The sequence below is a fragment of the Hyla sarda genome, chromosome 4, assembly GCF_029499605.1.
Source record: "Hyla sarda isolate aHylSar1 chromosome 4, aHylSar1.hap1, whole genome shotgun sequence".
Classification (NCBI taxonomy): Eukaryota; Metazoa; Chordata; class Amphibia; order Anura; family Hylidae; genus Hyla; species Hyla sarda.
The window spans coordinates 406802032-406829190 of NC_079192.1; the positions used below are offsets into that span (position 1 = coordinate 406802032).

At 44.4% G+C, this 27159-nt stretch overlaps 1 protein-coding gene across 4 annotated transcripts in view; it reads left to right on the plus strand.

Annotated features, from left to right (window-relative positions):
• DENND5B (DENN domain containing 5B) overlaps positions 1 to 27159 on the plus strand; it is a 110530-nt gene that overhangs the window by 40270 nt on the left and 43101 nt on the right. For all 4 annotated transcript variants that reach the window (XM_056517543.1, XM_056517544.1, XM_056517545.1 and 1 more), the window contains 5 exons: positions 2842 to 3508; positions 10213 to 10400; positions 13710 to 14240; positions 15633 to 15864; positions 26101 to 26251. In XM_056517543.1, the coding sequence (XP_056373518.1) occupies positions 2842 to 3508; positions 10213 to 10400; positions 13710 to 14240; positions 15633 to 15864; positions 26101 to 26251 (1769 nt within the window). The remainder of the gene's footprint in view (positions 1 to 2841; positions 3509 to 10212; positions 10401 to 13709; positions 14241 to 15632; positions 15865 to 26100; positions 26252 to 27159) is intronic.

A 27159-nucleotide genomic window follows, 5' to 3' on the forward strand; every position in this document is an offset into this window, starting at 1 on the left:
AAAGTACATCATCCAGACCACCCCCTGTCATCATCCAGACCACCCCCTGTCATCACCCCGTCATCATCCAGACCACCCCCTGTCATCATCCAGACCACCCCCTGTCATCATCACCCCCTGTCATCATCCAGACCACCCCCTGTCATCATCGCCCCCTGTCATCATCCAGACCACCCCCTGTCATCATTGCCCCCTGTCATCATCCAGACCACCCCCAGTCAATATCCCCCCTGTCATCATCCAGACCACCCCTTCCGTCATCATACAGGCCCCCCTGGTTTTCTACTATCCTCCCCAGTTCACACGGTCCTGTTGCTTAGTAGCTGCAGGGACCGTCCCCATTCTGGTGGGGAGGGTGACCAGTCCGGGCCGACCATCTTCATCGGGAGGCCCTCTTCTCCGCTCCGGGCCGGCCCTGGACTAGTGACGCTGCATTGACACCACCGCGCAGGGACGTCCATGTGTAGTAGACGTCCATAATGTCAGGGGCGTCCATGTGTAGTAGACGTCCATGTGTAGTAGACGTCCATAATGTCAGGGGCATCCCTGCGCATGGACAACAGAGTGCGGCAGCGTCAATGCAGCGTCACTAGTCTGGGGCCGGCCCGGAGCAGAGAAGAGGGCTTCCCGATGAAGATGGTCGGACCGGTCAATCTCCCCTCTGGAATGGGGACGGTGCCTGCAGCGAACTAGAGTATAAGCAGAGGGGAAAATTGTGCTGAAAAACTCTGCTTCTACTCGAGTATATATGGTTTATGTAAATGTGTAGTATATTACACATCATTGGTAATGCTGGAAGTTGAAGTTTTGTAACAGCTGGAGGCACACTGGTTGGGAAGCACTGCTATTGAGCGAGCTCTGTGCACCAGCAAAACCCTTGTTGGCACATAGCCCTGGCCTAAGCGTGGCACAGCCCCCGGGCGTCATTACCCTCTTCTCCTGCTGCCATATTCACTTTTAGGGTCTATTCACACGTACAGTATCCTGCGCCTTTTTGATGCGCAGGATTCAAAGCTGCAGATTTGAAATAATTTAGTTTACATTGAAATCTGCAGCTTCAAATCCTGCGCAGGATACTGTACGTGTGTATAGACCCTTAAAGTATAACTTTGCAGAATATGCCATGCAGGGTCTGCAGAAAGCTGGGTGACTTCCTCTGGATGCCATTATCACCTATAATAACTCTGAGATGAGCCAACAATGGAAAAACCTCATATAAGAACGAAACGCTCTTGAAATAATTGTAGGATTTGTAGACGTTTCAGATCTCTCAGGTGTTAAAGTCGTCGGCAGGCGCCGTCTGGAACGGTCTCGGTTATCGCTGGGGTTTCAGTCGCGCTAATTACAACGTGTAACATCTTTTCTTCGAGTGACGAAACGCGGCAGAACTAATCTCCTTAATGTATTTGCTTTCTGATGACTTGTTTTACCTCGGGTAATGATGTTTTGAGGGAATCAAATGGAAAACATAACGAGATGATCATTTCTGTTCTCCGGGGATGTAGGATGGTTTTTTTTTTCTTCAAATCAACTGAGTGACAGAAAGATATAAACCTATTTGTAAATTACTCTATTTAAAAATCTTAACCCTTCCAGTACTTATCAGCTGCTATATGCTCCACAGGAAGTTTTTCTTTTTGAATTTCCTTTCTTTCTGACCACAGTGCTCTCTGCTGACACCTCTGTCCATGTCAGGGTCTGTCCAGAGCAGGAGAGATTTGCTATGGGGATTTGCTCCTGCTCAGGACAGTTCTTGACATGGACAGAGGTGACAGCAAAGAGCACTGTGGACAGACAGAAAATAAATTCAAAAAGAAAAGAACTTCCTCTGTAGTATACAGCTACTAATAAGTACTGGAAGGATTAAGATTTTTAAATAGAAGTAATTTACAAATCTGTTTAACTTTCTGGCACCAGTTGATTTAATAAAAAAAAAAAATTATATATATATATATATATATATGTATATGTATGTGTATATATACATATATATATACATACATACAGTGGTCCCTCAAGTTACAATATTAGTTGGTTCTAGGACAACCATTGTATGTTGAAACCATTATATGTTGAGACCATAACTCTATGGAAACCTGGTAATTGGTTCTGAAGCCCCAAAATGTCATCCAAAAATAGGAAAAAGTGAGGATTAAAGAAAAATAAGTAGATAATTAATATAGATAAAACAAGTCCTTACATATAAAAGTAATAAAGATCTGCTGGGAGCTGTAATCACTGTCTGTCAGCGTTTCCCAAGCAGGGAGCCTCCAGCTGTTGCAAAACTACAACTGGTTGGGAAACAATGGTTTATGTAGAGGACAGGAGCTTCTTCTGGGTCCTATACAGTACACACAGTGTCCCAAATGGAGCCGCCCTTACTCGGTGTCCTAAGGAGCAGCTAACCCTGGCACAGGTAAGGAGTAGTACAGAACTTGTAGTTCCTCGCTGTACTGTAGGGGGTGCTACCAGACACCAGTCAGTGCATGTACTTCAGTAATACAGGTGATTTACCAGTAAAATGCCCATTCTGATTGGTCAGTTCCTCCAGTTGTGACAGGTATCACAGATCTGGACTGTCTGTACATTGTATGTTGTGTCTGATTTCAAGTTACAATGGTCACAAAAAAAACATTGTATGTTGAGGCCATTGTAAGTTGAGGGATCACTGATATATATATATATGTACCGTTTAAGCTCGTAAATGTTTCCAGTGTTAGTCGGCAATACTGAGCTATGGTGTAGGGGGGGGGGGGGGGTAGACTGGTGCAATGCTCTGCAGCCTTTCGCACACAATCTATATACTAGACTAAGATTTCCTCTTCTTATTTCTTTCCGCAGCTCTGCATGCCCAAAGGCCTGTCCTTCAGGACGCAGGCCGACAACCGGGACCCCCAGTTCCACTCGTTCATCATCACGCGGGAAGACGGCTCCAGGACCTACGGCTTCGTCCTCACGTTCTTCGAGGAGGTGACCAGCAAGCAGATATGCACGGCCATGCAGATCCTGTATCAGATGCACAACGCGGAGCAGTGCAATAGCGTCTACGCCTCGTCCTCCTGCAGCATGGACTCCTTAGCCAGCAGCGTGGACGACGGCGACGCCACCTCCCTAACCAAGCTCCAGCGCTACAACTCATACGACATCAACAGGGACACGCTGTATGTATCCAAATGTATATGTCTCATCACCCCGCTCCCGTTCATGCAGTCCTGCAAGAAGTTCCTGACTCAGCTTTACAAAGCCGTCACGGCCCCCCAGCCCCCGCCGTTACCTCTGGAAAGCTACATCCATAATATCCTCTATGAGGTGCCGCTGCCGCCGCCAGGGAGGTCGCTGAAGTTTTACGGTGTGTACGAGCCTGTTGTTTGTCAGCGGCCGGGACCTAATGAACTGCCCCTGTCTGACTACCCCCTGAGGGAGGCCTTTGAGTTACTGGGATTGGAGAACCTGGTCCAGCTCTTCACTTGTGTTCTACTGGAGATGCAGATCCTGCTCTACTCACAAGGTGAGCCCCGTCCTCCATTGCTTGGTGTCGTGGGGCATTTATGGGTCTTTAGTTTCTTGTAGTTTTATAAGGACTGAATGTTGGGCTTGTGCGTGTACTCAGCAGCCAATCAGAACAAGCAGAGCTGCAGTGTAAAGCATACTGAATAAACATCTGATCCCATGATGATTACATGGAGATGAGCGGCGCCACAATGGAACTGCTGATCTCTTACTACCAAAGCGGTCGGGCACAGATCAGTTATGCTGAAAGTGCAGACGTGTGCTCTCTCTCCTCAAGCTGAGGTTCTGCAGCAGTTTTAGGTTTTGTATAGAGCTGCTTTGTAGCTATAGCAGAACCTCATAATACACCTCAGCTGCTGTAGACCCCCCATATACATGTCTCAGCTGCTGCAGAACCTCATAATAATTGCCACAGCTTTTCAAAACCTCATGATACACATGCTGTTGTAGTACCTCAGCTGCTGTAGTACCTCCATATACACGTCTCAGCTGCTGTAGGACCTCCATATACATGTCTCAGCTGCTGTAGTACCTCCATATACACGTCTCAGCTGCTGTAGTACCTCCATATACATGTCTCAGCTGCTGTAGTACCTCCATATACACGTCTCAGCTGCTGTAGTACCTCCATATACATCTCAGCTGCTGCAAAACCTCATAATATTCACCACAGACTTTCTAAAACATCATAATGCACACCTCAGCTGCTGTAGTACCTCCAAATACATGTCTTAGTTGCTGCAGAACCTCATAACAGCTTTTGTAAAATATCACAATACACACCTCAGCTGCTGCAGAACAATATAGTGCACACCTCAGCTGCTGCAGAACAATATAGTTCACACCTCAGCTGCTGCAGAACAATATAGTGCACACCTCAGCTGCTGCAGAACAATATAGTACACACTTCAGCTGCTGCAGAACAATATAGTGCACGCCTCAGCTGTTGCGGAACAATATAGTGCACACTTCAGCTGCTGCAGAACAATATAGTGCACGCCTCAGCTGCTGCGGAACAATATAGTGCACGCCTCAGCTGCTGCGGAACAATATAGTGCACGCCTCAGCTGCTGCGGAACAATATAGTGCACGCCTCAGCTGCTGCGGAACAATATAGTGCACACCTCGGCTGCTGCGGAACAATATAGTGCACACTTTGGCTGCTGCAGAACAATATAGTGCACACCTCGGCTGCTGCAGATTAGAGATGAGCGAACTTATAGTAAATTCGATTAGTCACGAACTTCTCAGCTCGGCGGTTGCTGACTTTTCCTGCATAAATTAGTTCAGCTTTCCGGTGCTCCGGTGGGCTGGAAAAAGTGGATACATTCCTAGGAAAGAGTCTCCTAGACTCTATCCACCTTTTCCAGCCCACCGGAGCACCTGAATGCTGAACTAATTTATGCAGGAAAAGTCAGCAACCGCCGAGCTGAGAAGTTCGTGACGAATCGAATTTACTGTAAGTTCGCTCATCTCTACTGCAGAACAATATAGTTCACACCTCAGCTGCTGCGGAACAATATAGTGCACACCTCAGCCTCTGCAGAACAATATAGTGCACACCTCAGCCTCTGCAGAACAATATAGTGCTCACTTCAGCTGCTGCGGAACAATATAGTGCACACCTCAGCTGCTGCGGAACAATATAGTGCACACCTCGGCTGCTGCAGAACAATATAGTGCACACCTCAGCTGCTGCGGAACAATATAGTGCACACCTCAGCTGCTGCAGAACAATATAGTGCACACCTCAGCTGCTGCAGAACAATATAGTGCACACCTCAGCTGCTGCAGAACAATATAGTGCACACCTCAGCTGCTGCAGAACAATATAGTGCACGCCTCGGCTGCTCCGGAACAATATAGTGCACACCTCAGCTGCTGCGGAACAATATAGTGCACACCTCAGCTGCTGCGGAACAATATAGTGCACACCTCAGCTGCTGCGGAACAATATAGTGCACACCTCAGCTGCTCCGGAACAATATAGTGCACACTATAGAGCAGTGTTCCCCCAACCGGTGGCTCTCCAGCTGTTGCAAAACTACAACTCCCAGCATGCCCTGACAGCCTTCGGCTGTCAGGGCATGCTGGGAGTTGTAGTTTTGCACCAGCTAGCGAGCCACCGGTTGGTAAAGACTCCCTGGACATACAGTTCCCATATAAATCCCAGTATCCCGTGGCTCCAGTAACCACAGCGATCCCAGGTTACAACATTACCCAGTATAACCTCTAGATTAGTCGCCGGGCGGCCTGACCTGTAAAATCTGCTCGGTCTGTTTTTTCTTAATTTTTTTAACTCCTTCGCTCACTTTTTGTTAATCATCCCAAAATGCGCGGAGCTTATCCGAGGGGACGGTACGGGTTACCACGGCTTATGTCTTATTCATGCAGGACGGCATTACAGAGGCCTAAGCAGCGGCACTTTAGGAAATCTAGGCCACGCTGTTCCCTCGTCCAAGCGTTAAAGGGGTATTCCAGGAAAAAACTTTCTTTTTATATATCAACTGGCTCCAGAAAGTTAAACAGATTTGTAAATTACTTCTATTAAAAAATCTTAATCCTTTCAGTACTCATGAGCTTCTGAAGTTAAGGTTGTTCTTTTCTGTCTAAATCCTCTCTGATGACACGTGTCTCGGGAACTGCCCAGTTTAGAAGCAAATCCCCATAGCAAACCTCTTCTTAACTGGACGGTTCCCAAGACAGGTGTCATCAGAGAGGATTTAGACAGAAAAGAACAACCTTAACTTCAGAAGCTCATAAGTACTGAAAGGATTAAGATTTTTTTTTAATAGAAGTAATTTACAAATCTAAAGAAAAGAAAAAAGTGTAAGTGCAGCTCACAATGAATACGGTAAATATCACTAACCGAGGTCAACAGGGCGTGCAACTATACCACAGTTGCAAATACTAGAAATTATGTATAGAAAAAATATTGCCCGGACCTTCCAAGGTGGGGTCATCAATTGGATATAGAATATGGATAACTGGGTCGTACTCCAATGATAATTCAAAATAATTATTTATTTAAAATGTATTCTAATACAGTGCATTACTCCTCACAGGGCCCATGTGAGGAGAACACATATAGTAAATATACAAATTCAGACAATCTTAAAATAAACATAAAATGAGCAAATATTTAAAATATAGCACTAGCATATGAAATAGCTCTATATAGACCTATTGGGGGAGATTTATCAAAGCCTGTGCAGAGGAAGAGTGGTGCAGTTGCCCATAGCAACCAATCAGATTGCTTCTTTCATTTTCCACAGGCCTCTAAAGAGGCCTGTGGAAAATGAAAGAAGCGATCTGATTGGTTGCTATGGGCAACTGCACCACTCTTCCTCTGCACAGGTTTTGCTAAATCTCCCCCATTGATCTTATATCCTCGCAGTATTAGAATGATGCGATATATTTCTTAAGTGTCCTTTTATATAACAGTTATATATATATCCAGTTAGATACTGTGTTACCGGTCCTGTGGTGGATGGATGGATGGATGGTTTGGCTCTGACAGCTCTCGCTGAGGCAATTAGAGTTGTTCCTGTGCCTGGATATAGGAACTGCAGTCGGCGGTCTCAGATGGTGCTGTGGCTTTAGCTCGCAGGGTCCAGATGTAACGCGGTGGTGGTCGTCACAGGCTGGTGGCGCCGGTGGTATATTTGCCGGGAGACCGAGCGCTGGCATGCGCTTGTGATGTCGGTTTCCTCACCGCTGGACTTGGAAGAAGCCGGAGACCGCACGCCGAGTGGATGGAACTCGCCTCGTGTAGATGGCGTGTGACGTCAGCTGAGCCGGAGCTGGACAGGTAACATCAGGACCGGACACTAGTCTGAATCGACTAATCCGTAGAGAGTCCACAGTAAGTGATCAGCTTACTCCGTGGGTATTGGACACAGTTCATAAAGAGCATATGTGCCAGTGAGAAAGACTAGACGCGTTTCAGGGTTCTCAAATACGACCCTTTCCTCAGTAGTCAGTGTGCCAGTAGTATGCTGACTACTGAGGAAAGGGTCGTATTTGAGAACCCTGAAACGCGTCTAGTCTTTCTCACTGGCACATATGCTCTTTATGAACTGTGTCCAATACCCACGGAGTAAGCTGATCACTTACTGTGGACTCTCTACGGATTAGTCGATTCAGACTAGTGTCCGGTCCTGATGTTACCTGTCCAGCTCCGGCTCAGCTGACGTCACACGCCATCCACACGAGGCGAGTTCCATCCACTCGGCGTGCGGTCTCCGGCTTCTTCCAAGTCCAGCGGTGAGGAAACCGACATCACAAGCGCATGCCAGCGCTCGGTCTCCCGGCAAATATACCACCGGCGCCACCAGCCTGTGACGACCACCACCGCGTTACATCTGGACCCTGCGAGCTAAAGCCACAGCACCATCTGAGACCGCCGACTGCAGTTCCTATATCCAGGCACAGGAACAACTCTAATTGCCTCAGCGAGAGCTGTCAGAGCCAAACCATCCATCCATCCATCCACCACAGGACCGGTAACACAGTATCTAACTGGATATATATAACTGTTATATAAAAGGACACTTAAGAAATATATCGCATCATTCTAATACTGCGAGGATATAAGATCAATGGGGGAGATTTATCAAAACCTGTGCAGAGGAAGAGTGGTGCAGTTGCCCATAGCAACCAATCAGATTGCTTCTTTCATTTTCCACAGGCCTCTTTAGAGGCCTGTGGAAAATGAAAGAAGCAATCTGATTGGTTGCTATGGGCAACTGCACCACTCTTCCTCTGCACAGGGTTTGATAAATCTCCCCCTATATGTCTATATAGAGCTATTTCATATGCTAGTGCTATATTTTAAATATTTGCTCATTTTATGTTTATTTTAAGATTGTCTGAATTTGTATATTTACTACATGTGTTCTCCTCACATGGGCCCTGTGAGGAGTAATGCACTGTATTAGAATACATTTTAAATAAATAATTATTTTGAATTATCATTGGAGTACGACCCAGTTATCCATATTCTATATCCAATTGATGACCCCACCTTGGAAGGTCCGGGCAATATTTTTTCTATACATAATTTACAAATCTGTTTTTGGAGCCAGTTGATGTATAAAAAAAAGGGGCACTCCACTAGCCAGCGTTCGGAACTAAATGTTCCGTACGTGGTTTTCGAGCTGCAGGGGTCGGCCACGCCCCTCTTGTGATGTCACGGCCACGCCCCCTCAATGCAAGCCTATCGTCACGCCCCCTCCCATAGACTTTCATTAAAGGGGGGGGTGGTAGTGACATCACAAGGGGGCGTGGCAGACCCCTGCGGCACGAAAACAGCGTTCGGTAATTTCGTTTTTTAACCTCTTCTATTAAACACACACACTTGCACAGTGGTAGCACTACAACTCCCAGCATGTTCTGTCAGGGCACCTTACTTCTCCAACATTTTGCCACTACGTTTTTTTTTCGGCTCCGGTCCTCATCGTTTCACGTTAAGGTCCCTGTTTTCAGTCAGTGTGTGGGATATTTTTTATTTTTTTTTTAAGATCTCTGCATGCTGTAAGTGAATGGAAACATTCAGTGTTTACAGACAGTCTCCATTATGTGCTGTTTATACAGGTGAAGCCCTTGTTAGTGTGTAAGCGCTCACTCACTAAGTTTTCAGTCTGCCTGCAAGCATTGCGTTTCCATTCACTTACAGCAATGTTCCCAGAAACTGCGGCTATCCAGCTGTTGCAAAACTACAACTCCCAGCATGCCCTGGCCACTCTATAGCAGTTCTTCTCTACATGAACCTCTCCAGCTATTGCAAAACTACAACTCCCAGCATGCACTGACTTCCGTATAGTATTCCTCTCCATGTACCTACCTACCTACAGAACTACAACTCTCAGCATGCCCCGACTGCTCTATAGCAGTGCCTCACATGTGTACCTCTCCAGCTATTGCAAAACTACAACTCCCAGCATGCCCTGACAGAACATGCCGAAAGTTGTAGTGAGGGGGTGAGATCCACTTACTTACAGCAAGCAGAGCTCTTGAAATAATTAAGGAATTAAAAGCCAACCATGTTTTAGGGCAGTGGACTTTAACCTGCGGGCCTCCAGATGTTGCAGAACTGCAACTCCCAGCATGCCCGGACAGCCAATGAGCCGGGAGGGGTCTGAGAGCAGTTAGGAGGGATCTGATAGGTGGTGTCATCCTGTAGTTCACAGGTCGTCAGCTAACCCAGAACTGAACACTTCCTGTGACACATTATGTAACTTTCTGTGGGTCAGACTGGTGATTACATGACCCAGTTACAGTAAAAACCCCATGGATGCAGCTGTGCTGGAATAAAACAGATGGAGCTGTAGGACTGGTTATTGTGAGTGTCCATGATAAGTGGAGGCCGGAGCAGGTTTCCCCGATCCCCGTGGTTCTTTGACCTTGCACACCGTGGCGGTATGATGTCTGTGCCGTAGCTGGGACATGACAGGTCCTCCTTAATCCAAGATGTTTATCTGCTGTGATCCTCCGCCTGCCGCTCGCTCATAATTCACCGCGATGTCCGCGCCATGTGGAAGCGACGACTCCAGGATGACTGAAAGTGACCGCAGCTTGGGGGGCTGGAAATGCAATGAAACTCCGGATCTTTTTGTACTGAGAGAGGCCATATTGGTCGTCCATCACCCAGCTTCCCCCGTTTCTGCATATTTGGTCTTTAACCCCTTCTTTTCCTTGCAGATTACCAGCGGCTGATGACTGTTGCCGAGGGGATTACCTCGCTCCTTTTCCCTTTCCAATGGCAGCATGTGTACGTCCCCATCCTGCCCGCCTCCCTGCACCACTTTCTGGATGCCCCCGTGCCGTACCTGATGGGCCTGCAGTCCAAAGAAGGCACTGACCGCTCCAAACTTGAGCTCCCGCAGGAGGTAGGTGACAAACCACAGACGACTTTCCCGGGCTCCTGAACGGCATGTCTGCTCTGATGTATTTCTTCATAACTATGCAAGAGTCTGAGAAGGCTGGGTAGCATGTAGCCGTGTCTTGTTATGCCATGACGTGTCCTTACCGGAGAAGGAAAAGCTGAGTAATGGTGGTGTGAGGTCACGGCAGCGTCTTGTGACCGGGCCGGCGTTGTCGTGTCTCGTTCTTCGTTGACCTCTTTTCTATGGACATTGGACCTCAGATAGAAAGCTCTTGGGTAATAAATACACTGATATGATCATTGAAGCCATGGAGTCTCTTAAAGGGGTAGGCCACCCTATGTTTGGGGGGGGGGGGGGGGGGGGGTTTGGGGGTTGTCGCAGATTCTTCCAGACCCTATGCACATGATAGGGGATAAATAATGCATGGGCCCACCGCACCGCGCATCAGGAAGCATCTGGGTCCCTGTGGATAGGGGATGTGTTTAGGTCCCCAATACTTTGTTTAAATAATTATTTTTCGCCGTATAAGACACACTTTTTCTTCCCCAAAACTGGGGGGAAAAAGTCGGTGCGTCTTATACGGCGAATACACCCCTATCGCAGCGATCTCTGCGGCCATCAACGGCCGGGACCCGCGGCTAATACAGGACATCCCCGATCGCGGTGATGCCCTGTATTAACCCTTCAGACGCGGCGATCAAAGCTGACCGCCGCGTCTGAAGGCAAAATGACACTAACCCGGCTGTTCAGTCGGGCTGTTCGGGACCGCCGCGATTTCACCGTGGCGGTCCCGAACAGCCCGATTGAATAGCCGGGTTAGTGCTTACAGGACACCGGGAGGGACCTTATCTGCCTCCTCAGTGTCTTCTCTGTTCAGGGATCCCCTGTATGGCCGGCACTCTCCTTCCTCGTCGTCACGTACGTGCGTCGGCGTGCATAACGACGTGATGGCGGCGACGGAGAGCGAGGATACCCGGCCGGCAGCAGAGACGTTCCAGAGCGACGGCGACATCCAGGGCAGCGGTGACGGGTCCGGAGCGGCGGGGACACGTGAGTATTACCTCCTATGCAGTGGTCTTCAATCTGCGGACCTACAGATGTTGCAAAACTACAACTCCCAGCATGCCCGGACAGCCAATGGCTGTCCGGGCATGCTGGGAGTTGTAGTTTTGCAACATCTGGAGGTCCGCAGGTTGAAGACCACTATTGGTTTCAAAATCTTTATTTTTTCAGATTTTGCACCTATAAATTGGGTGCGTCGTATACGCCGGAGCGTCCTATAGGGCGAAAAATACGGTACTTCTAGTCTAGAAAGTGATGTCTTATCACTAAAACAGGGGTCCCCCTACTTGTGGCACGCCAGCAGTTCCAAAACTACAACTCCCATCATGCCTGGCTCTGTTAAACTGATAAAACGCCTTCGGGCATGCTAGGATTTGCCGCAGCTGGAGGCACCCTAGTTAGGAAACATTGCGTTAGACCATGATCACATCACCTGCCATGTTATTACTCCTATTACACCCTGGAGTTAAAGGGGTTATCCAGGAAAAAACTTTTTTTTTATACATTAACTGGCTCCAGAAAGTTAAACAGATTTGTAAATTACTTCTATAAAAAAAATCTTAATCCTTTCAGTACTTATGAGCTTCTGAAGTTAAGGTTGCTCTTTTCTGTCTAAGTGCTCTCTGATGACACGTGCCCAGTTTAGAAGAGGTTTGCTATGGGAATTTGCTTCTAAACTGGGCGGTTCCCGAGACACGTGTCATCAGAGATCACTTAGACAGAAAAGAACAACTGCTGGATAACCCCCTTCAACGGTTAACCCCTGTCACGTCCCCTCCCTTAGACTTGCATTGAGGGGGCGGAACATCATGAGGGGCGGGGCTATGACGTCACGTGCTGCCGGGGTCGGCTCCAGCGTTCGGAACAGTTTGTTCCAAACGCTGAGCAACGTAGTACCCCTTTAAGAGACATATCAGCATATCAGAGACCGATTATTGGGGGCCCTACTGCTGGGACCCCTATAGATCATAAGAATGGGGGACCCGTGTGTCTATTTGAATGGGGGGGGTAGCCATCTTGTGCCCAAGAGATCTTCTCTATTTGTCAACCATCCTATAGACTTTGTAAGGAGTGGCAATGCACATGCTTGACTGCCGCTCTATTCAAATTGGGGGGGGGGGGGGGGGTCTGCACAGGACCCCCCCCAGAAATCAGACCTGTCCTTGAGAGTGGTGATGGATCTTGTTATAGTAGGTATCATTCCCCCGGTGACAATCCTCCCTTCAGTCTCGTGTCTTATGGGGGCACCAGTGAGTCACGCCGCCCGCCCCGGTCTGGTGGGATGATGCCGTATACTTTATGCAGATTATGTAAGACGACTCATTGGTATTCTTGTGTGGATGCAGAAGAAAGTGATTCAGCCGCTCTGAACGTCTGCCATCTCCGCTCCCTGCCAGCTTCCCGCTCCAGTTTCTCGCCGTGCACATCGCAGGAAGTGAGTTTTAAAGGTACAGGAACAGTGATGTCACCCAGATCCGCTGACTATCGGCAGGGCCAGGAATTCTGTAAGGAATTTGTCATGAAATATAAAAAAAAAGGAGTCACTGACCCGCCCCCATTCCTCCCTCAGGCACTTACTTATGTGGTGGTTTCTTTGTGGTTTCTCTCTACCTCTTTAAGACTTTCATAGTTCAGATGTCAGGTTACGTTTGGGTCAAAACTTTCTACCTACCCAAAGGAAAAGGGATAACTAGTTAATTGATGGGTCGTCCGACTGCTGGGACCTCCACTGAGATGTGAAAGCGGTAGTCCCACATATGATATACCACATTAAAGGGGTACTCTACTGGGGAAAAAAATTCTTAAATCAACTGGTGCCAGAAAGTTAAACAGACTTGTAAATAACTTCTAATAAAAAAATCTTAATCCTTCCAGTACTTATCAACTGCCGTATGCTCCACAGGAAGTTGTTGTCTTTTTGAATTTTCTTTCTGTCTGACCACAGTGCTCTCTGCTGACACCTCTGTCCATGTCAGGAACTGTCCAGGGTAGCAACAAATCACCATAGAAAACCTCTCCTGCTCTGGACAGTTCCTGACATGGACAGAGGTGTCAGTAGAGAGCACTGTGATCAGACAGAAAGGAAATTCAAAAAGAAAATAACTTCCTGTGAAACATAGCAGCTGATAAGTGCTGGAAGGATTAAGATTTTTTAATAGAAGTCATTTACAAATCTGTTTAACTTTCTGGCACAGGTTGACCCCTTTAAGCAAATTGCAGATAGTGATGGTTCTCGTCTTCTCGTTGCAGGCTAACCTGTGTTTTGTGGACATTGATAACCACTTCATTGAGCTCCCAGAGGAATTCCCTCAGTTCCCTAACAAATTGGAATTCATCCAGGAAATCTCTGAGGTTCTCTTGAACTACGGGATCCCCCCAGAGGGGAATTTACACTGCAGTGAGAGCGCCACCAAACTCAAGAGCCTCATGTTGGACGACTTGGTCAACGACAAGAAGAATGGCAACCTGTCCAGCATAAGCATGTATGAGCTGCTGAAGGGGAACGAGACCATGGCCCGGCTGGAGGCTCTTACCAAAAGGACAGGGATCAAAATGGATAAGATCAGTATCAGCGTTCCTCTGACAGACCCGGAGGACTCCCACAAGCTCCAGTGTGCGGAGAGCGAACTGCGAGATTACAAGCTCAACGTGCAGATCCGAGAAGTGTTCGCCAATCGCTTCACACAGATGTTTGCCGACTATGAGGCCTTCGTCATCCAGGCTGCACACGATATGGAGTCCTGGCTCAATAATCGGGAGCAGATGCAGAACTTTGACAAGGTAAAGTCTGTAATAATTTTATATTACTTGTGTGTTTTATTACTACGTGTAACCCCATAAATACATTACTTATCCTGTACTGATCCTGAGTTATATCCTGTATTATACTCCAGAGCTGTACTCACTATTCTGCTGGTGAGGTCACTGTGTATATACATTACATTACTTATCCTGTACTGATCCTGAGTTATATCCTGTATTATACTCCAGAGCTGTACTCACTATTCTGCTGGTGGGGTCACTGTACATACATTACATTACTTATCCTGTACTAATCCTGAGTTATATCCTGTATTATATTCCAGAGCTGTACTCACTATTCTGCTGGTGGGGTCACTGTGTACATACATTACATTACTTATCCTGTACTGATCCTGAGTTATATCCTGTATTATACTCCAGAGCTGTACTCACTATTCTGCTGGTGAGGTCACTGTGTATATACAGTACATTACTTATCCTGTACTGATCCTGAGTTATATCCTGTATTATACTCCAGAGCAGTACTCACTATTCTGCTGGTGGGGTCACTGTACATACATTACATTACTTATCCTGTACTAATCCTGAGTTATATCCTGTATTATATTCCAGAGCTGTACTCACTATTCTGCTGGTGGGGTCACTGTGTAGATACATTACATTACTTATCCTGTACTGATCCTGAGTTATATCCTGTATTATATTCCAGAGCTGTACTCACTATTCTGCTGGTGAGGTCACTGTGTACATACATTACATTACTTATCCTGTACTGATCCTTAGATATATCCTGTATTATACTCCAGAGCTGTACTCACTATTCTGTTGGTGAGGTCACTGTGTACATACATTACATTACTTATCCTGTACTGATCCTGAGTTATATCCTGTATTATACTCCAGATCTGTACTCACTATTCTGCTGGTGAGGTCACTGTGTACATACATTACATTACTTATCCTGTACTGATCCTGAGTTATATCCTGTATTATACTCCAGAGCTGTACTCACTATTCTGCTGGTGAGATCACTGTGTACATACATTACTTATCCTGTACTGATCCTGAGTTATATCCTGTATTATACTCCAGAGCTGTACTCACTATTCTGCTGGTGAGGTCACTGTGTACATACATTACATTACTTATCCTGTACTGATCCTGAGTTATATCCTGTATTATACTCCAGAGCTGTACTCACTATTCTGCTGGTGAGGTCACTGTGTACATACATTACATTACTTATCCTGTACTGATCCTGAGTTATATCCTGTATTCTACTCCAGAGCTGTACTCACTATTCTGCTGGTGAGGTCACTGTGTACATACATTACATTACTGATCCTGTACTGATCCTGAGTTATCATTATTATCTGAGAATCCCGATTAATCTCCATCTGTCTCTTGTAGGCCTCATTCCTGTCCGATCAGCCGGAGCCGTACCTCCCGTTCCTCTCTCGGTTTATAGAGACGCAGATGTTCGCCACATTTATTGACAATAAAATTATGTCTCTCTGGGAGGAGAAGGAACCATTGCTGCGGGTGTTTGATTCACGTATTGAGAAGATTCGGCTTTACAATGTGAGGGCGCCAGCCATTCGCACCTCCACGTACCAGTCGTGTACCACCTTGAAAGAAGCCGGTATGTGACCCAAAGTTTGTCCTCCCCAGTAGTCAGCCGTGGTGACCAGGATATTTGTGTTACATAATCGTATTATGTCTATAGGAGGCAGGATTGTAGGGCGGTATCATCGTGTGCACCCATAGTGGATGTGTCTCAGAATTTCACAGATTTACATGAAATCTAGAATTTTGAAGCTACAGTTAAATCTAAAGCAAGAAATTCTATTCATGAATTGGGAAGCTCAGGACACATTTCCATAGCATCCCCCTTTAAGACGGTACCTTGATAGAAGAATGCTCCCTTATCCCTTATGGGATAGAAAACAGGTTTAAACGGAACCCCCACCCCCTCCACTCTACCCCATCGTTTCCTGTCCCTACAGGGAGGGGTCTAAGAGGCCATGGTAAATATTAAAGGGGTACTCTCTGGAACAAATTGTTTGGAACGTTGGAGCTGGTGCCGGGAGCTCGTGACGAAATAGCCCTGCCCCCTCATGTCACGCCCCGCCCCCTCAATGCAAGTCTATGGGAGGGGGCGTGACTGTCGTCACGCCCCCTCCCATAGACTTACATTGAGGGGGCGGGGCGTGACATAATGAGGGGGCGGGCCATGACGTCACAAGCTCCCTGCTCCAGCGTTCGGAACAGTTTGTTCCAAACGCTGAGCAGCGGAGTACCCCTTTAACATTTGAGCAGAGGAAGCTCAATAGGGACTCCAGGAATCTACCTTCCAAACCCCATCGGTGCAGAGTTCCCTTGGCAGAGGATGCCGCACCGTTCTGTATTGGAGGCTGGTAATAGCTAATTTAAAGGCCCAGAGGATTCTGATCTTCCCTTATCTGGATAACTTAGTCACGACCCTTCTAAGAGTCATTTAACTTCATCGGTCTCAGAACTTAAAGGGGTACTCCCCTGCTCAGAGTTTGGAACAAACTGTTATAAAGGCTGGAGCTCGTGACGACATAGCCCCGCCCCCTCATGATGTCACGAGGGGGCGGGGCTTTGTCATAACGAGCTCCCGGCTCCAGCGTTCGGGACAGTTTGTTCCAAATGCTGAGCAGCGGAGTACCCCTTTTTATGTTTTGTGAGGATGACATTGGGTAGAAAAGGCGAACGCCTCGAGAAAATATTTGTAGAGCAGCCACGTGGTCAAGTCTACATCAAGATCCCATCACTATATATTGGATATCACGGCCAATCCAGACTGGAGGTTATGTCCTTCAGGCAGTGGTCCCTCCCCTGAGCTGCTTCTCTGATCTGGTGATGTCATAAAGGGGGATTCTGGGGGGAAAAGAAGATTATTCCTACTACTAAATCTCTTTCCACGAACCTTTCATGGTGTCCCCACTGTATAGTCCCTGAACGTAGCCTCCTTGAGTGACGTTCAATCCTTCAATGCCCAGAAGGTAATCTTCACCGCCTCCCTGACCCATCCCTGTAGGAACATGGAAGCCCTAGGGTGGAGTTTGGGAGGGGCCTTTGTAACCTGTGTTCCTACAGTGATGAGGGAGCATCCCCCTAGCCTGGTGTCATCATGAAGGGTTTGTGGAACCTGAATAAGGTTAAGTTTAGAGATGAGCGAACTTACAGTAAATTTGATTCGTCACGAACTTCTCGGCTCGACAGTTGATGGCTTTTCTTGCATAAATTAGTTCAGCTTTCCGGTGCTCCGTTGGGCTGGAAAAGGTGGATACAGTCCTAGGAGACTCTTTCCTAGGAATGTATCCACCTTTTCCGGAGCACCGGAAAGCTGAACTAATTTATGCAGGATAAGTCATCAACTGCCAAGCAGAGAAGTTCGTGACGAATCGAATTTACTGTAAGTTCGCTCATCTCTAGTTAAGTTCACATCAGCGTTGTGCTCTGACCTGTTCAGGTCCGTTTGGGTTGGATGGACACCGCCGGGTCCCATTGACCTTGAATGGGGTCCGTGGGGGTTTCAGTCTGGTGTCTGCTGTATCGCAGGAGAAGAGCAGAGAAACTATTACTACGTGGAGTATTTTTTCCTCTGTTCAAGTCTCATAGTTTAAACCGAACTCAATGCAGGTGGGAACTAGGTCTTAAAGGGGTACTCCGGTGGAAAACTTTTTAAATTATTTTTTAAATCAACTTATGCCAGAAAGTTCAACAGATTTGTAAATTACTTCTATTAAAAAATCCTTATCCTTCCAGTACTTATTAGCTGCTGAAAACTACACAGGAAATTATTTTCTTTTTGAAACACAGAGCTCTCTGCTGATATCACGAGCACAGTGCTCTCTACTGGCATCTCTGTCCATTTAAGGAACTGTCCAGAGCAGCATATGTTTGCTATGGGGATTTTCTTCTAGTACTGGACAGTACCTAAAATGGACAGAGATGTCAGCAGAGAGCACTGTGCTCGTGATGTCAGCAGACAGCTCTGTGTTTCAAAAAGAAAATAATTTCCTATTTAGTATTCTGCAGCTAATAAGTACTGGAAGGATTAAGATTTTTTAATAGAAGTTACAAATCTGTTTAACTTTCTGGCACCAGTTGATTTAAAAAAAAATAAAAAAGTTTTCCACCGGAGTACCCCTTTAAGAGTAGAAATAATTCCCATCAATCTGAATGGTGTCGTGAGGATGTTGTCCTTTATCCCGACGCTCTCCCGTGGAGGTTTTGCTGCATTTGCGTCTCACGCTTCGGTGGGAATGGGAATAAGTGATGGATTCTCGGCCCTTCACACAGCAGATTGCTCAGTAAGCATGTTGGACAAGTTGACACATTGACTCGCTGCGAAGCATTAGCCGGCTTGGAATCCTCTATAGCTGCAGGGGACGCATATTATCGTCCTCGCCATATTTGGGAGGAGACGCTTCTTGTTTGTTTGTCGGCTGTCGCTCCGCTCGCGGCCACTCTCCTGCCCCTTAACCCCTTAAGGACTCAGCCCATTTTGGCCTTAAGGACTCAGACAATTTAATTTTTAAGTTTTCATTTTTTCCTCCTCACCTTCTAAAAATCATAACTCTTTTATATTTTCATCCACAGACTAGTATGAGGGCTTGTTTTTTGCGCGACCAGTTGTCCTTTGTAATGACATCACTCATTATATCATAAAATGTATGGCGCAACCAAAAAACACTATTTTTGTGGGGAAATTAAAACGAAAAACGCAATTTTGCTAATTTTGGAAGGTTTTGTTTTCACGCCGTACAATTTATGGTAAAAATGGCGTGTGTTCTTTATTCTGAGGGTCAATACGATTAAAATGATACCCATTATTATATACTTTTATATTATTGTTGCGCTTAAAAAAAATCACAAATTTTTAACCAAATTAGTACGTTTATAATCCCTTTATTTTGATGACCTATAACTTTTTTATTTTTCCGTATAAGCGGCGGTATGGGGGCTCATTTTATGCGCCATGATCTGTACTTTTTTTTGATACCACATTTGTATATAAAAAACTTTTAATACATTTTTTATAATTTTTTTTTTAATAAAATGTATTAAAAAAGTAGGAATTTTTGACTTTTTAAAATTTTTTTCGTTCACGCCGTTCACCGTACGGGATCATTAACATTTTATTTTAATAGTTCGGACATTTACGCACGCGGCGATACCAAATATGTCTATAAAAAATGTTTTTTACGCTTTTTGGGGGTAAAATAGGAAAAAACGGACGTTTTACTTTTTTATTGGGGGAGGGGATTTTTCACTTTTTTTTTACTTTTACTTTTACATTTTTTTACATTTTTTTACATTTTTTTTTACACTTGAATAGTCCCCATAGGGGACTATTCATAGCAATACCATGATTGCTAATACTGATCTGTTCTATGTATAGGACATAGAACAGATCAGTATTATCGGTCATCTCCTGCTCTGGTCTGCTCGATCACAGACCAGAGCAGGAGACGCTGGGAGCCGCACGGAGGAAGGAGAGGGGACCTCCGTCCGGCGTTCTGAATGATCGGATCCCCGCAGCAGCGCTGCGGGCGATCCGATCGTTCATTTTAATCGCGAACTCCCACAGATGCCGGGATCTGTATTGATCCCGGCACCTGAGGGGTTAATGGCGGACGCCCGCGAGATCGCGGGCGTCGGCCATTGCCGGCGGGTCCCTGGCTGCGATCAGCAGCCGGGATCAGCCGCGCATGACACGGGCATCACTCCGATGCCCGCGGTTATGCTTAGGACGTAAATGTACGTCCTGGTGCGTTAAGTACCACCTCACCAGGACGTACATTTACGTCCTGCGTCCTTAAGGGGTTAAAGGGGTATTCCAGGCCAAAACTTTTTTTATATATATATCAACTGGCTCCAGAAAGTTAAACAGATTTGTAAATTACTTCTATTAAAAAATCTTAATCCTTCCAATAGTTATTAGCTTCTGAAGTTGAGTTGTTGTTTTCTGTCTAACTGCTCTCTGATGACTCACGTCCCGGGAGCTGTGCAGTTCCTATGGGGATATTCTCCCATCATGCACAGCTCCCGGGACGTGACATCATCATTGAGCAGTTAGACAGAAAACTTCAGCAGCTAATAACTATTGGAAGGATTAAGATTTTTTAATAGAAGTAATTTACAAATCTGTTTAACTTTCCGGAGCCAGTTGAGATATATATATATATATATATATATATATATATGTGTGTTTTGCCTGGAATACCCCTTTATGCTTACTTTTAGGTTGCTTGACTCTCCAGAGATTAGCTGCCGCTGATATCGAAGCCCCAAAGCCTCATATATTGTGCACAGAAGAAAACCAGACTGATAGTAAATGTTGTTGTTTTGTTTTTTAATTTTATTTTAAAGGGGTACTCCACTGGAAAAAAAAAAACATTTTTATCAAATTGCGCCACAAAGTTAAATAGATTTGTAAATTACTTACTTCCAGTACTTGGCAGCTGCTGTATCCTACAAAGGAAGTTCTTTTTTTTTTTTTTTTTTGAACTCCCTTTCTGTCTGACCACAAGTGCTCTCTGCTGACACCTCTGTCCATTTTAGGAACTGTCCATAGCAAACCTCTCCTGCTCTGGACGGTTCCTGACACGGACAGAGAGCACTTGTGGTAAGACAAAAAGGAAGTTCAAAAAGAAAAGAACTTCCTCGGTAGTATACAGCATCTGATAAGTACTGGAAGGGTTAGGATTGTTAAATAGAAGTCATTTACAAATTTTATATAAAATAATATATTAGTCGGCGCTGATTGGGACTTAATTGGGCAGGTTCGTAAAAAATAAATTTATATTAGTATATTCATGTAGATCTATATATATATATATATATATATATATATATATATATATATATATATATATATATATATATATATATATACATACATACATACATACAGTGATCCCTCAACTTACAATGACCTCAACATACAATGTTTTTTTTTTTTGGACCATTGTAACTTGAAACCAGACTCAACATACAATATACAGACAGTCCAGATTTGTGAAACGTGTAACAACTGGAGGAACTGACCAATCAGAATGGGCATTTTACTGATAAATCACCTCAATTTCTGAAGTACAGGCACTGACTGGTGTCTGGTAGCGCCCCCTACAGTACAGGGAGGTATTACATGTTCTGCACTCTACCTGTATTACTGAAGTGCATGCACTGACTGGTGTCTGGTAGCGCCCCCTACAGTACAGGGAGGTATTACATGTTCTGTACTCTTTACCTGTATTACTGAAGTGTATGCACTGACTGGTGTCTGGTAGTGCCCCCTACAGTACAGGGAGGTATTACATGTTCTGTACTATTTACCTGTATTACTGAAGTGTATGCACTGACTGGTGTCTGGTAGCGCCCCCTACAGTACAGGGAGGTATTACATGTTCTGTACTACTCTTTACCTGTATTACTGAAGTGTATGCACTGACTGGTGTCTGGTAGTGCCCCCTACAGTACAGGGAGGTATTACATGTTCTGTACTATTTACCTGTATTACTGAAGTGTATGCACTGACTGGTGTCTGGTAGTGCCCCCTACAGTACAGGGAGGTATTACATGTTCTGTACTCTTTACCTGTAACAGGGTTAGCTGCTCCTTTGGACACCAAGTAACGGTGGCTCCATTTGGGACATTTGGCTCCTGTCCTCTACATAAACCATTGTTTCCCAACCAGGGCGCCACCAGCTGTTGCAAAACTACAACTCCCAGCATGCCCGGACAGCCGTTGGCTGTCCGGGCATGCTGGGAGTTGTAGTTTTGCAACAGCTGGAGGCACCCTGGCTGGGAAACACTGACAGTGATTACAGCTTCCAGCAGATCTTTCTTACTTTTATATGTAAGGATTTGCTTTATCTATATTAGTTATCTACTTATTTTTCTTTCATTCTCACTTTTTCCTATTTTTGGATGACATTTTGGTGGCTTCAGAACCAATTACCAGGTTTCCATAGAGTTTGGGTCTCAACATACAATGGTCTCAACATACAATGGTCGTCCTGGAATATTGTAACTTGAGGGACCACTGTATGCGTGAAAAGGTACCTGAATGAAGCGGCTACGAATGAATAAATAGCAATGATGCTGCCGTCATATAAAGTGCCACATGCTGATAGTGTTGTGCATATGTTCTGCAATAAGGTGCTTTCTGGTGCTATCAAACCGCGCTTTGTAAATGTAAAGGACTGTGGTCAGTCTACATAATCACCATTAATGGTACAAGCGTTAGGTTCACGTGAGCCGTTATAATATAGTCAATGGTACGTGAATTTTTGATGCGGTTCCTATGCGTTTCTTGTACGGTTTGTTGTCTGTTTGTGGTGGTAAATCCGGAGGAATGGCGAGTAACGCCGGGAGAACACCCCGGCCCGTGGCGTCTCAACCTTGCGGTTAAAGGGGTACTCCGGTGAAAACATTTTTTCTTTTAAATCAACTGGTGGCAAAAAGTTAAACATATTTGTAAATGACTTCTATTTAAAAAAATCTTAATCCTTCCAGTACTTATTAGCTGCTGAATGCTACAGAGGAAATTTTCTTTCCTTTCTTTTTGGAACACTGATGACATCACGAGCACAGTGCTCTCTGCTGACATCTCTGTCCATTTTAGCATCCGTGCATAGCAGATGTATGCTAAGGGCAGCATGGTGGCTCAGTGGTTAGCACTGCTGCCTTGCAGTGCTGGGGACTTGGGTTCAAATCCCACTGAGGACAACAATAAATAAAGTGTTATTATTATTATTATTATAATAACGTCAGCAGAGAGCACTGTGCTCGTGATGTCATCAGAGAGCATTCCAAAAAGAAAAGAATTTCCTCTGTAGTATTCAGCAGCTAATAAGTACAGGAAGGATTAAGATTTTTTTTATTTTTAATAGAAGTAATTTACAAATATGTTTAACTTTCTGCCACCAGTTGATTTAAAAGGGAAAAAAAAGGTTTTCACCGGAGTACCCCTTTAACTCTCACTTCGCGGTGAATCCGGTGTTGCTGGATGTCAGTGGTGACGTCACTACTATAGCTGCAGAGGTCCACAATACCGGATTCACCGCGAAGTGAGAGTTAACCGCAAGGTTGAGACGCCACGGGCCGGGGTGTTCTCCCGGCGTTACTCGAGCATTTCTCCGGATTTACCACCACAAACAGACAACAAACCGTACAAGAAACGCATAGGAACCGCATCAAAAATTCACGTACCATTGACTATATTATAACGGCTCACGTGAACCTAACGCTTGTACCATTAATGGTGATTATATAGACTGACCACAGTCCTTTACATTTACAAAGCGCAGTTTGATAGCACCAGAAAGCACCTTATTGCAGAACATATGCACAACACTATCAGCATGTGGCACTTTATATGACGGCAGCATCATTGCTATTTATTCATTCGTAGCCGCTTCATTCAGGTACCTTTTCACGCATACAGTGGTCCCTCAAGTTACAATATTCCAGGACGACCATTGTATGTTGAGACCATAACTCTATGGAAACCTGGTAATTGGTTCTGAAGCCCCCAAAATGTCATCCAAAAATAGGAAAAAGTGAGAATGAAAGAAAAATAAGTAGAAAACTAATATAGATAAAGCAAATCCTTATATATAAAAGTAATAAAGATCTGCTGGGAGCTGTAATCACTGTCTATTTCAGTGTTTCCCAGCCAGGGTCCCTCCAGCTGTTGCAAAACTACAACTCCCAGCATGCGTGTAATCAGAGAGCAGTTAGACAGAAAAGAACAACCTTAACTTCAGAAGCTCATAAGTACTGAAAGGATTAAGATTTTTTAATAGAAGTGATTTACAAATCTGTTTAACTTTCTGGAGCCAGTTGATATAGATAAAAAAAAGTTTTTTCCTGGAATGCCCCTTTTAATTGGGCAGGTGCTTAAAAAATAAATTTATATTAGTATATTCATGTAGATCAATATATATATACAGTGATCCCTCAACTTACAATGGCCTCAACATACAATAGTTTCAACATACAATGTTTTTTTTGGACCATTGTAACTTGAAACCAGACTCAACATACAATGTACAGACAACGGCTGTCCGGGCATGCTGAGAGTTATAGTTTTGCTACAGCTGGAGGCACCCTGGTTAGTAAACAATGGTTTATGTAGAGGACAGGAGCTTCTTCAGGGTCATATACAGTACACACAGTGTCCCAAATGGAGCCGCCCTTACTTGGTGTCCTAAGGAGCAGCTAACCCTGGCACAGGTAAGGAGTAGTACAGAACTTGTAGTTCCTCGCTGTACTGTAGGGGGCGCTACCAGACACCAGTCAGTGCTTGTACTTCAGTAATACAGGTGATCTACCAGTAAAATGCCCATTCTGATTGGTCAGTTCCTCCAGTTGTGACAGGTATCACAGATCTGGACTGTCCAAAGCATTGTATGTTGAGTCTGGTTTCAAGTTACAATGGTCCAAAAAAAAAAACATTATATGTTGAAACTATTGTATGTTGAGGCCATTGTAAGTTGAGGGATCACTGTATATATATATTGATCTACATGAATATACTAATATATAAATTTATTTTTTACGAACCTGCCCAATTAAAGGGGTATTCCAGGAAATAACTTTTTATATATATATATATATATATATATATATTATCAACTGGCTCCAGAAAGTTAAACAGATTTGTAAATGACTTCTATTAAAAAAATCTTAATCCTTTCAGTACTTATGAGCTTCTGAAGTTAAGGTTGTTCTTTTCTGTCTAAGTGCTCTCTGATGACACGTGTCTCGGGAACCGCCCAGTTTAGAAGCAAATTCCCATAGCAAACCTCTTCTAAACTGGGCGTTTCCGAGACAGGTGTCATCAGAGAGCACTTAGACATAAAAGAACAACCTTAACTTCAGAAGCTCATAAGTACTGAAAGGATTAAGATTTTTTTAATAGAAGTAATTTACAAATCTGTTTAACTTTCTGGAGCCAGTTGATCTATAAAAAAAAAGTTTTTTCCTGGATAACCCCTTTAAAAAATTTTTTTTCCTGTGGAGTACCCCTTTAAGTTTTTTGCCACCGCATATACTAACCTCACGTTTTTCCTTGCTTGCTTTTATTCCGCATTGACTCTTAAATAAGCTTTACACAGACTTACACATGTGCTATGCTTAGATTCACCTGCTGCCCCGTCATAAATTAATCCCTTTATTCCGAGCCCCTTTATTAAAAATGTGAAAACGGATTTCCGATACCTATCTTCTACGCTAAGATATGGTCATTTGAGGTTGTAGGCCCGAAGCCTGAGGCTGCACTACTGAGGCATCGTGATGACGTCACATGTCAAGATCATTGTTGTGATATACCGATACAGTGTTGTCAATACAACAGGACGCTGAACCTACAACATGAAAGGACAAGAATCTCTCAGTAGTGCAGCCTCAGGCTTTGGGCCTGTAACTTCAATAAGCCATAACTGGGCACTGAAGAAAGCTATTTGGGAGCGGTTTTTTCATTTTTTATATACAATAAATGGCCTTTTTATATTTATACGTTTTATATAGTTCCCTAATATGACTTTTTATATGTAGAATTTCTACTTTTGAATTTCTGAAGATATGCCGTAATGTTTTTTTTAGTGTTGTCTAGAACAGTGTTTCCTAACCAGGGTGCCTCCAGCTGTTGCAAAACTACAACTCCCAGCATGCCCGGACAGCCGTTGGCTGTCCTGGCATGCTGGGAGTTGTAGTTTTGCAACAGCTGGAGGCACCCTGGTTAGGAAACGCTGGTTTCGATTGCCCCTGTTATCATCATATGACGGCACGTGCTCAATGTGTAGATTGTTGACTTGTGTCGTTTCCATTGTTCAAGCTTTGTCTATCGAGCAGCGTCTGACAAAGATGGATCACACGGCCATCCACCCTCACCTTCTGGACATGAAGATCGGACAGGGAAAATACGAGCAGGGCTTCTTCCCCAAGCTGCAGTCGGATGTTCTGATGAATGGGCCGATCAACAACAAGTAAGAGCCTGTTCTGCACAACACAGGATTTCACAGCTTAGAGGTTAATCCGGACATGAAAGCATTGTAGGAATTCTAATTCCTGTTATTTATAATAATAATAATAATAATGAAAAAAGGTATAATCTGTAATCACTCTGCAGGTGGTAACAAGCTCTCCAACAAAAGAGGAGGCAGCAGCCGCTATAATACTGCCCCCTATTTACAAGAACATAACCACTATTACACTGCTCCTATGTACAAGAATATAACTACTATAATACTGCTCCTATATACAAGAATATAACTACTATAATACTGCCTCCTATTTACAAGAATATAACTACTATAATACTGCTCCTATGTACAAGAATATAACTACTATAATACTGCTCCTATATACAAGAATATAACTACTATAATACTGCCTCCTATATACAAGAATATAACTACTATTACACTGCTCCTATGTACAAGAATATAACTACTATAATACTGCTCCTATATACAAGAATAGAACTACTATAATACTGCTCCTATATGCAAGAATAGAACTACTCTAATACTGCTCCTATATACAAGAATATAACTACTATAATACTGCTCCTATATACAAGAATAGAACTACTCTAATACTGCTCCTATATACAAGAATAGAACTACTCTAATACTGCTCCTATATACATTAATATAACTACTATAATACTGCCTCCTATATACAAGAATATAACTACTATAATACTGCTCCTATATACAAGAATATAACTACTGTAATACTGCTCCTATGTACAAGAATATAACTACTGTAATACTGCTCCTATATACAAGAATATAACTACTATAATACTGCTCCTATATACAAGAATGGAACTACGCTAATACTGCTCCTATATACAAGAATGGAACTACACTAATACTGCTCCTATATA